The sequence below is a fragment of the Bombus impatiens genome, unplaced genomic scaffold, assembly GCF_000188095.3.
Source record: "Bombus impatiens unplaced genomic scaffold, BIMP_2.2 scf_0548, whole genome shotgun sequence".
NCBI classification, from domain to species: Eukaryota; Metazoa; Arthropoda; class Insecta; order Hymenoptera; family Apidae; genus Bombus; species Bombus impatiens.
The window spans coordinates 1,189,767-1,201,506 of NT_176967.1; the positions used below are offsets into that span (position 1 = coordinate 1,189,767).

An 11,740-nucleotide genomic window follows, 5' to 3' on the forward strand; every position below is an offset into this window, starting at 1 on the left:
TCTTTGATCTTTTCGCTACACGTGATTGTGCTCTCAGTTGTTCGTTATAGAGTCTCTTTCGTTTTCTCTTTTATTTCTACCTTCTTTACACCTACTCTGGACCCATAACTCGATGGGATTAATCAATCAAGTATATAGGTGTAAAAGAAAAAGTATATATGTATTTAGTATATTGAAATAATAATACAATTATTATTATACACGTATTATATGCACAAGCCAAGTTACTACATGTTCTTTGAACTGGTCACCCTCTGAGATCACGCTCTATTCCCTAGTTCACTCTCCCCTTTTTGGTTAATATATGTCTTATATTACATTAGTTAGTTCGGATTCCAACAAATGCATGCCTATCACAACCAAAGAATCTCGCTGCTAGTAGCTCTGATTAGGATAACAGAGCTTTTTTGAGAATATAAAGTCGAATTTACACTCTTCCTTTAAAGTGAAATATTGTAGATTCAGTTTGACAAATGAAGATCTTTCTATAGCTATATATATGTGTATTGAATCATTGAGTACTGTAGCTATATACTTATGTATGCATTGACTTTATTGCTTTCGATGATCTCGATTATCCAGTTGAATATTAATTCCTATGTTGGCAGCAATAAATCGCAGAGGGCGTAAGAAATGCTGATTTTTCCAGGTCGGTATTTCAAAACCTGGGATACAAAGTCCTATGTAATGTCACATCTATCGTGTCCTTAATTAATGATACAGTATAGACTTAACATTCTACAGGACTGATAAGAAGATATTTATTCTTATTTTAGATCAGATAATAAAGAATAAAATAAAAAGCATTAGTCGATATATTAGTTAACCATATAAGATCTATGTCTTCCTTCGTTTATGGTTGTTCACATATAGCGTGAGATGGAATATTTCAGAGAAGATGATGGTAATCGGAAATACAACAGAATAGCCAGTTATCTGATAAAATTTGTGAGATAATGCAACATATTTTTATTATTTAAAATCCTGAACGTTGATTATATTTGAGACATAATCCTACTCTTTTTCTCTTAATTACATCAGTATGTCAGGAATAAAGGTAATAAATAAAATAAGAGTAATTAAATGTTTCCTTTTAATCTGGAAGATAAATAGAAATATTTGAAAATAACAACTAATTTTATATGATATTAGGATGATGGTAATAAGAACGATAACCTAAAAAGACAAGGTTCATTCAGGAAACTATTACCTTTGAATACAAATGGAGATTCTCAGTTGAGCATGTCTGTGAAAATGATTGATAGGCCAACTGTGTCACAAACTAACAAAGAATATACCATATACTTACAGGAATACAATATTTTATCAGAATAGTAAGTTAATTTTGCAAATCAGTATATAAGTGTCTGCAGTGAATGAAAATCTCTTAGTTCTTTTGTTATTACTTTTTAAACAGTAATATGCTATGTGCGCAAGATCTGAAGGGTATTTATGTCATACCATCTGCCCAAAATTCCTTATGTAAGTAGTATGAGCAAATAAATATTTTTTTTTTTTTCAATGCATTTTATGTATGAGAAAAATTGCATTCAAGTTATTTAAGTCAAATATGAATTGATTCTTAGGTCTTGCTTATCCTGACTTGGTCTTGTATAATGGTTTACATGTAAATATGTGCATGATTTATTGTTTGCCACATTTTCTTGTACACATTTATTAGACATTCCTGGACATTTATCAAGCTGTAATAAATGCATTTTGTTTTAGTATGGTTTGGAGTACAATTTGTGCGGCAAGGAATATATCAAGGAGGAATCTTCAGATTTAATATTACGCTACCACAAAATTTTCCAGATGGGGGATGTCCTGTAAGACTGTAATTCCTAATACATTAGAATTTAGTTATAAAATTGTCTTGATTTGTTTAATGTTTGTATACTGAATGTTTAATTGTTATTGTGTACCAAACAAATTGTAGAAAGTCACATTTCAAACTCCAGTTTTTCATCCTTTGATCGATTCTGAATCTGGAGAACTATATACATCGTGGGGGTTTCCTGAATGGAGAAAAAGTAATCGAATTTGGCAATTGGTACAATTTATAACAAAAATCTTCACAAAAGTAGATATTAAAATGAATTCTGTAAATCATGAAGCATCTAATTTGTAAGTATTTAGGAAAAAATATTTGATCAATGAATGTTGTAGTTGTCAGTTAATATTTAAATTTTACACATATTATGTTTGTATTACAGATTAGAGAATAATTTCGAAACATTTCGAGATCGCGTAAGAAAATGTGTGAGAGAAAGCTTAAACAAAGTCTATAGTTCACCTATGGTGGATGATCCTCACTATATTACTTTTAGTCCATATGTCGATGAGCTTCATAATTCTATTAAGAGAGAAATCTATGAACCTAAGGTAAAGAAATATATATCTAAATGTTTTTTAATTACTAAAACCATTTTCATTTATACTTGTTACTGCTTGAAACTTCCAAATGTAAACCATAGAGATATTTTTTCCGAGATATGTAGCTATTAATGTAGATTAATGTTATATTAAATATTTATTATGTATTTATTATATTAGATATTAATGTAGACACTAGGATATTATTTAAAGCTTAATGAAAGTAACTTATAATATTTTGATCTACTTTTTCATTAATTATGATTATAATGTGATGAGATACAGGAAGAAGAAGAAAATAAAGCAGTTGGATTATCATGGGTACAACCAGGATCGTTACAACCATTCTCTAAACCCGAAGCAAGATAATAAGTAATTATACTGTATACAAAATGTAATAACAAAGCTAAAAGCTGCTGTCCTTAGGAGATAAGAGAATTGTAAATTTTAATGTATTTTTATAGTAGCAAAAATGAAAATTATTTTTTACTTATGTTCAACATGTATGTATAAAATTGTTATAATAATCGTTTATAATACTCTTATATTTGACTGAAGTAAGAATATACAATTGTTGATTTATTATTAAATGTAGTGCTAATATTTCTTAAAATAAACATTTAAACGGAGCAACAATTTACAATCAGACACTTTTTATGTATTGATCTAGTACCAACTAGTGCTTTGTTATGATAGTGATTCTAGTATTTTTTTTAATTGCAAATTTTTTAAGTGATATAAGAAGCAATATTTAATAATAATTTTATTATTATCAAATATATTATTTGCTTTTATATTGTTATAAACTCTAATATTAGATATTTTTATATTCATGATCATATGTGACGGGTGCTAGACGTGTGCAGCAAGCAGTTGTGAATGAACGATCGTTAAAAGAAATGCATATTTCGTGATAAATATAAAGTGCGGTGGAATATATTGCGCTTGATGGCGTTGAAGTACTAGATGTTGTATTTATACTTTTTTACGTTTACCAATATATTTCAAGTTGTATAATTGTTCATTGTGATTTAAGATTATGAGTTACGATTTTAACCTTTAATGACAGACGTACAATCGTAGGTAATCGTCTTTACTTTTACGTTCAATAACTTAATACTATTTTCCTTTTATAAGTTCATGTTATAGGTAATATAAAATGCAAATATAAAAAGTAATAGTTACTATTGTGAAGAGTAATAGGAAGTAATTTAATATAATTTAGTTTTTATATTGGAATTTGGTTATATGCTTGAAGGTTAAGGGCAGGCCGACTTTGTATGTGATTCATCCGAGAGGTTTCATTAAATTCGTCTATTTCATATAACGTCAAATATAAAAAATTTAGATGAATTTATCAATTACTGACAAAGCGTTAAAGAATTTTAAGAGTGATTTGTACTTTGTTTATTGTTATTAAAGTCGAATTGACATATTGTACACAATATTCCCAGAAGTGTCGTGTGATTCGTTTGTTGTATTAACTTTAAATATGTATTTAATACAGCTATTTTAGATAATACAAGAAATATCAGCATGCAGACAATAAAATGTGTTGTGGTAGGGGATGGAGCTGTGGGTAAAACTTGTCTTTTGATATCATATACAACCAATAAATTTCCATCCGAATATGTACCTACTGTTTTTGACAATTATGCAGTGACAGTAATGATCGGTGGTGATCCATATACATTGGGATTGTTTGATACTGCTGGTAAATTTCTAATAATATTAAGATTTGTTTATAAATATAGCATATAAATACTATGTTATGTTACAGGCCAGGAGGATTATGATAGACTTAGGCCTCTGAGTTATCCACAAACAGATGTATTTCTTGTTTGTTTTTCAGTAGTATCACCATCATCATTTGAAAATGTTAAAGAAAAGGTTATGTTCAATCCAATTTATTTATCATTAGGATACTATTGAAATGAAATGTACTATGCAATAAAGGAAAGAAATGTCAATCATGTACACGTTTTACTTTAGTGGGTACCTGAGATAACGCATCACTGTCCAAGAACTCCGTTTTTGTTGGTTGGTACTCAAATTGATCTGAGAGATGACGTCGCTACTATCGAAAAATTGGCAAAAAATAAGCAAAAACCGATATCAGCAGAGCAAGGAGAAAAACTTGCCAAGGAATTAAAAGCGGTAAAATACGTAGAATGTAGTGCTCTTACGCAAGTAAGTATGCATCTGTTAAATAGGAAGACATGTCCACGCTATTGTAGTCTTTTGGTAATAATAACAGAGTTTTCGATGTTGCAGAAAGGTTTAAAAAATGTATTTGATGAAGCTATTTTAGCCGCATTGGAACCTCCAGAACCAGTAAAGAAGAGGAAGTGTACACTCTTGTAAAAAGAGTAACAGTTTTAAAAGGAATGTGTATTCAGAAGTGAAACAAAGTTACACGTAATAATAACGAGCGGCAAATCTCATGCGTAGTATAAAGCACTGTTAGAAAATCCAAGACCGTGCGTATATGGTTCCTTTTGAAAAAAAAATATTAATCTTTTGAAATTAATCAACAGCCGCTAATATTACAACGCGACAATTTCGATCCAGTTTTTTCACCAGTATCATATCATAATGTCGGCCGCATTCCATGCAACGTGAAATATTGACTAAAAACTTGATTAGTTTCATGGGATTTATCAATTTTATCTAAAAGCTAATATATTTTGTAATGTATATTGTACGAATATTTTTTGGTTACTCAAGTTTTACCTTGAAAACTAATTATGTTGTTTAAAATTGCTTTGATATTTTTATTAGAATAATTGGTGCTATTGATTATTATTTTTCGCGTTTTATTCATTTATCGATAAGACGAGTAATAACATAGAATAAATCATTTTCTGGAATATATAAAGAATCGGAAGGATTTTGAAAAAAATAAAACAAAGCATTAATTTTCAGTATACAGAATGAAATTACACGTTTGTAGTGAGATCTAAGTCAGAGATTTCGCAATGAATGTATAAACGTACAATATATCAAAGCTATATATGTATATTATTTAGACACCTCTGATCGCATGTGACGACAGACATGGAAATATTATTTTTCTTTGACATATTCATTTTTGGTACATTTTCGAAATTGGGCAGCTAAATCACGCAAATTGTTTTTATAGTAGCGCATTTGGTTTGGCAAAACTTTCTACATCTAATTTTGTACATATCAGCGTTACAGATGCACACTGATACGATGTATTAAAACGACGAACAAGAGGTTAGTAATAACAGGCATTTATATTTTATAAGATTTCAGTGAATAAATTTGCTAGTAATATTGGCTGCACTATATCAAACGCGGTATGAAATTCTTGTAAAAAATAGTTATACATGTATACATATAACTTTTCATGAAAATACATACATGTACGATTGTATGGACGAAGGTCATAGCTGGTCGAAAGCATTGAGCTTATTTCCCAGTAAAATTGCGTGTTTACGTATTATTTATTTCAACGAATATTATATTATTTGATAAATAAAAAATCAATGCCTATTGTTTTTCTAAAAACTTCTTACTATACGTGAACTGGATACATGAGAGACAAATTTCTAAAATATAATGCATTTTTGTGCGATCGAAAAGTTTTTCAAAGAATTCGATCGACCATGATATTATGTGTGGGACGGTGCATGAGTGAGCATTATAAAGAGATCATCGATCGATTTTTACATTCTGTATCCAGTTAAGAGGTGGCATTTATTAGCATTATACGTGTCACGATATGTAGACGCAATTACATTATAAAATATCCATACAAATATATTTATACTATGCATAACAAATTATTTTCCCGTTTGTTCTGTATTTTTTAAATTGAAAGTATTTTTTTTTTTTCGTTATTCGTTATTTGATATTATAATTCATATGTGATTTCCACTTTAAGAGTAAAGAATCGTCGAGTGCGCTTAGCATTCCGTACTGTTCGAAGCTCGAAATGCTACGTCTAAATGGAAATACTAGACGTCGAAAGACAAGCGGCAGATGGTTATTCGTCGACCTAACGGAGAGAAAATCGTACCGTGGACGTATAGTACTAATATTACTTATCCATCATGGATTATTGGGACTTTTCTCCCTTCGTCCTCGCGTCTTCTTCGAACCAGGTCCTCCCATTTTCTTTCTCTCTCTCTCTCTCCTCCTATTTATCCTTCTCTCTCTCTCTCTCTCTCCTTCTTCCTCTTTCTGTACCTGTGGCAGGTCTGTCTACCTTTGCCTGGCTCGATTGCATTGCCGTATAACGTAGCGCGTTGCGCCTTGTGGTTACTTCAATTAGGTGGATTCGTGGTTACGTATTGGCGTACTGGAGCAACTTAACCACGTCGGCACAGAAGGTACGCCAGTCACGGACTCATCACGGACGTGCCTCTGAACTCCCTTGACATTATCGCTAATCATTTCAAATCGATTCTCGCATCCATGAGAAAGCGAATTCTGACAGGCGGCATATGCGCGTTTCCCTCTTGAAATTTGTTGGTCGATTAATTGCAACCCAATTGAGTCCATGAATAAGATTCGATGATCGGTTGGCCATATACGTAGCCCCGAAACACCTGGAAGAAGGTAAACACGTACAAGTTTATGCAATACGAGGCACGCATTGTAAATAAAACAAACTGACCGCGCGATGGTAATCATTTTTCCAGCCGCACATTGACACAACTCAGTTTTAGGTGTATCTGGCGATCTCTGTCGGTGCCAGAATCGCTTCCCTTCTGTCTTTATATCGCTCTGTACCGTTGCATGTTTCGCGTCATCGTTAAGCCGAATAAAACCGCGAGATCTACATATTTCGTAGTCATTGAGAAGATATTTCTCTCTGTTGAGATACCATCGACTCTTTTAGTATATCGTTTCGTTCGATATCTTCTTCGATAAGGATGAGTGTTAATTCGTCGTATATACATACAGGTCTGGTAGAAGAAAAATAACATAGTTTCTTGTTGATAATATTGGTTGTTATTAATCGTGTCATTTTGTGACTATCATGAACCGTTTTTCACACTCGATGCGATATTATTAAGTTCAGAGAAGAGAGAACCACGCGAAATGAAGATACTCGTCTGCATAAAATGATACACTCTGTAAAGATAGAAGAATAACCCGAAGATTGTACGCACGAACTCACCTTCCGCCACTACTAAACGTAACTTCGTAACTTCACAAACCTGTCATTCACCATGCTGGGCCCCATAGAACGTCAAGAGAGTAGAACTCGTCAAAAGCATCTCTAAGCTTCTCCTCTGGTTACTTTCCCTTTTCTAAACCCTCCACAGGGGATTCGCTCCTACGTAAATGAGAAAAAAAAAGAAAAAGAAAAATAAAGTCCAACATCGGTGCATTTTCCGCGAAGGAAGAAATAATGTGTGCTAAGGGTTCGCACGTACAGTTAAGGGACGGTGTTGTCTTACATCGTAAAAAATGTTACTCTTTGAATCCAAATAAGAAATGTTTCGTTTCGTAGAAGTAATAAACAAAGATAGGAAGATATAACGCTTTTAATGGCGCAGTTAGTTAATAGCGCGCGTCGAGCGATCTTGAAAAATCTCCACGGCTCGCTTAAAAACGGATGAAAAGCCGACTCGAGAGACGAACGCAGCGATCGCGATACGCGTGTATGCGTACATACGCAGCCGAAAATCATCCCGACGTATATACATACTCGAGTGTTCAGCTTCTGGTATCTATAGTCAGCCATGAGTCGTACGATAACACGGTGGATAAGTGGCACGTGTCTCTTACTCCTCTTCCTAACCGACGGACAATGTTGCTCTCAAAAGAATCAACGTCTAAGATCTAGTTTTAAACTAAACCAGACATTCGGTCGATTCGACTTAGGGACAGCTTTTAGCCTGTCACTTATCACGAGAAATTATGCAGAGCTCGAATATTTTGATACGTCCGCAACGGCTGTTTCTAGCTGCAGTAGCATCGAGATTACGCGTCTCTGTTATCTGCTTGGATCGCTTCCTTTCCGAGGGAAACTTTTTAGTTTCTTTCCAATTTTTTTCTTTTTGGATATCGAACACGAGACGGTTGCGGAGGGGTATAAACGACGTTGTGCATGTTTTCTTCTTTTTCTCGTCGCGATCCAATCGATCCGATAACGCGTATTCGTTTCTACCTTTACGATGGCCGTTCTTTTCCTTCAAAGCTGATCGGTGGAAATCTTGAAAATTCGGTTTCCGATTCGCGATTCTCCGTTCTAACAGGATTATCTCTCTCGAAACTAGTCGTATCAAACGGAGAAGGGTAAGTCTCACGGGAGCGTTTTCCACGTATTTATATCAGTTTATTGGAAGTTCAGATTTTCGATCGGTCGTATCAACGCGATTTACGAGCATCGCGGACCAGGTACGATGGCCGATTACATTAGTTGGAAACCGCTTAAAAGCATTATCGAGTGGTTAGATCGTAGAGGCAGAAAGGAATAGTCGATAGCCGGTCGAAAAAAAGAAGCACCTCTATACGTATTGGGATTGCGAGGGGTGCGGAGAGAGGAGAGTGCAGCAATCAGGAGTATTGGATCTTTTGGGGTTTTGGCAAACGAGAGACGGTCGTGGTCGTTAGAGAGAGCGGTAAGCAGAAGTCGAGAGACAACGTGGGTGGCAACAATAGCTCTCTCAAGCGGCCAGATTCTGGTGGCACGACACGCATTGTACGAGCGCAGTTTGAAGGTGATTGATCACCGTTGGTGATCGCGCGCGTACACGCGCGCATCGCGTTTCGACTCTTTTCTCTTCTATCTTTAACAAGGGACCCGTACTCGTTTAACATGTCCGGTTGACAACGAACTGGTCGTCGTAGTCGTCACCAATCAGATCTGGATTTTCGATGGAAGCGAACCACGGGGGGCAAGCATACCTCGATGAGTCCGATCTCGATGGATCGAGGAGCGAGGGAGAGCAAACGACCGCCGTCGCTGAAACCAGACGAATCATTTTGTATCGCGTCTCGTTTTTCTCGCGAGGACAAGGATCGCTCGTGGTGAGCCTTGTAAATGACACGCGACTGTAAACGGTGGAAAGTCAAACCGCTTTTCTCTACGCGTATCTGCCACGATCGATAAGAGATCGTTCGTCTTCGGTGCATATTATAAACGTATGTACGTAGCTGTCGCTTACCGTTACGCCAGGCTCGTCGATGTTCCTAATAGATCATCCAGCACTCGAGACCTCCTACTCACGTCGCTAACTTTCGCACTGCGTTTGAAACGATACTTCTGTACGCGCTCTTTATTTCCGCGAGATAAAACAAAATGAGAGGTTGCGAATTACACGGCGTTTCGATAGAGGGGAACGGAGAAAAAGAGAGAGAGAGAGAGACAAAGATTGGATTTGTATCCGTTTAGCCCGCTGGTAGCGGTCGTTGCTTTTTTTAAAAAATCGTTTTTATAAAATCGCTCGCCGTTGCGAGGGTAGCTCGCTCATTTTAATACAAATTGTTTGGTCTCCGTCTATACGACGGTACCGCATGTCGCAGAGGCAACATTGCGTCCCCTACGCCATCGTTACCAGACCCTCGTGAGCGAGCTTACTCGATCGGTAGCGTCATATGGTAAAACTTTGAGTAGACGTTTAACTTAAGCGGCGTTGTTACGTTTTCCGCGACTGGAACGCGTGGTCCACTCGTAATCTCGTCTCTGTTTTCTTAAACTCGTAGCTACGCGCGATACTCATCGATTCGAATTACATTAGGAGTTTGTTTGGCGGCAAGAATCGTAAGGTCGTGATCGTGCCAAATAAGTACTTAAGTGTATAGAGGAAGGGGAATGTGGCCAGTGATAAAGTTTCTCAACCCTCACGATGCGAGCTGTCCGATGATGCGGTTGCGTGCAAGGGACACGGACACGGATACGAACACGTACGTGAACCGAGCACTGACGGAGATCCAGAGGAAGCGGAAAGGGTAAGAGGGTAGGAAATAGGGGGAGAAGGAGGAAGCGAGAGAAACAACGAGCGAGAGGGATTCGAAGGGAAAAGGTCGGCGAGTGGTTCGTCAGACTGATAACCCAAAAGAGGAAAAGAGAGGAAAGGAAAAGATAGGTGAAGAGGTGAAGAGGTGAAGAGAAGAGAAGAGAAGAGAAGAGAAGAGAAGAGAAGAGAAGAGAAGAGAAGAGAAGAGAAGAGAAGAGAAGAGAAGAGAAGAGAAGAGAAGAGAAGAGAAGAGAAGAGAAGAGAAGAGAAGAGAAGAGAAGAGAAGAGAAGAGAAGAGAAGAGAAGAGAAGAGAAGAGAAGAGAAGAGAAGAGAAGAGAAGAGAAGAGAAGAGAAGAGAAGAGAAGAGAAGAGAAGAGAAGAGAAGAGAAGAGAAGAGAAGAGAAGAGAAGAGAAGAGAAGAGAAGAGAAGAGAAGAGAAGAGAAGAGAAGAGAAGAGAAGAGAAGAGAAGAGAAGAGAAGAGAAGAGAAGAGAAGAGAAGAGAAGAGAAGAGAAGAGAAGAGAAGAGAAGAGAAGAGAAGAGAAGAGAAGAGAAGAGAAGAGAAGAGAAGAGAAGAGAAGAGAAGAGAAGAGAAGAGAAGAGAAGAGAAGAGAAGAGAAGAGAAGATCGGAGAAACGTAGAGAAGAGAAGCGCGCGTCGCCCACTCATGGTGATTGCTGCCACCAGGTTTGTTCCTCGACTCCTTTGGCACCCCTCCTGCGTCACTCACCGCGGTGTTCATCGGCATCCCCACCGCGGCAGCTATCCCCGCTCTGGATAGAATCGCGCTCCCACCAAAGTCTGCTTCATCCCTCCTATTCTCGAGCACGATCGCTCGACCGTGCCTCCGTGGCCTCCGTATCACCTTCTGCTCTCGAGAGAACCCGGATTGTCCACCCACGCTGCTCGCTCATCTTCTTCCTCCTTCCTTTCCCTTCGTTTCACCCTTCTGTTTGCTTTCACGCCCAGTCCCGTCTTTCGAACGAAGGCAACGAAGAAGAAGCGGTGTTGTCGCTCGATCGGAAGCTGATGTGCGAAGGGGAGCCACGTTTCGATCGTCGACAAACCATTAAAACCGACAGATCGTACAGACATGGTACGACGACACTGAACCACCGCTAGGTTGAGCGATCGTATTCGTTCGGAATACGATTTCTGACCATCGTTGCGCTCTTCGGGCTACCGATCGTCTAAAGTTTGCTGCTTACGTCGTCCGACACTTTGATTTTACTCGTTGAATCTCCACCTTTTGCTTGCACGAATCATTCCGATTGCGATCGAACGTAGCCGTATACCTAATTCGAATTTACTAAAAGATGGAAACAGAAAGAGGGAAGGAACGCGAACGACGGACGTGTGGTATCGGTATCGACAGATCGAACCGGCAGTTAATCGAACCGGACGATAATTAAAAGGTAATCAAT

At 37.1% G+C, this 11,740-nt stretch overlaps 2 protein-coding genes across 4 annotated transcripts; both read left to right on the forward strand.

Moving 5' to 3' along the window:
* The first annotated feature begins 676 nt into the window (after positions 1 to 676).
* Positions 677 to 3,024, forward strand: LOC100743712 (AKT-interacting protein). Its single transcript, XM_003491287.4, has 7 exons — positions 677 to 1,057; positions 1,153 to 1,334; positions 1,418 to 1,482; positions 1,729 to 1,829; positions 1,940 to 2,127; positions 2,217 to 2,385; positions 2,662 to 3,024. The coding sequence occupies exons 1-7, from the start codon at positions 1,043 to 1,045 to the stop codon at positions 2,743 to 2,745; spliced, it is 804 nt and encodes a 267-aa protein (XP_003491335.1). The 5' UTR covers positions 677 to 1,042; the 3' UTR covers positions 2,746 to 3,024.
* A 174-nt stretch (positions 3,025 to 3,198) lies between these two features.
* On the forward strand, positions 3,199 to 6,165 carry LOC100743833 (cdc42 homolog). Of its 3 annotated transcripts, none has more exons than XM_003491288.4 (5): positions 3,199 to 3,459; positions 3,884 to 4,090; positions 4,157 to 4,266; positions 4,369 to 4,566; positions 4,651 to 6,165. In XM_003491288.4, the coding sequence occupies exons 2-5, from the start codon at positions 3,913 to 3,915 to the stop codon at positions 4,738 to 4,740; spliced, it is 576 nt and encodes a 191-aa protein (XP_003491336.1). In that variant the 5' UTR covers positions 3,199 to 3,459; positions 3,884 to 3,912; the 3' UTR covers positions 4,741 to 6,165. The 3 variants fall into 3 exon arrangements, with proteins under 3 accessions (XP_003491336.1, XP_012243871.1, XP_033177882.1); XM_012388448.3 differs by having other exon boundaries at positions 3,201 to 3,455; XM_033321991.1 differs by lacking the exon at positions 3,199 to 3,459 and adding an exon at positions 3,629 to 3,724.
* Positions 6,166 to 11,740: the final 5,575 nt, after the last annotated feature.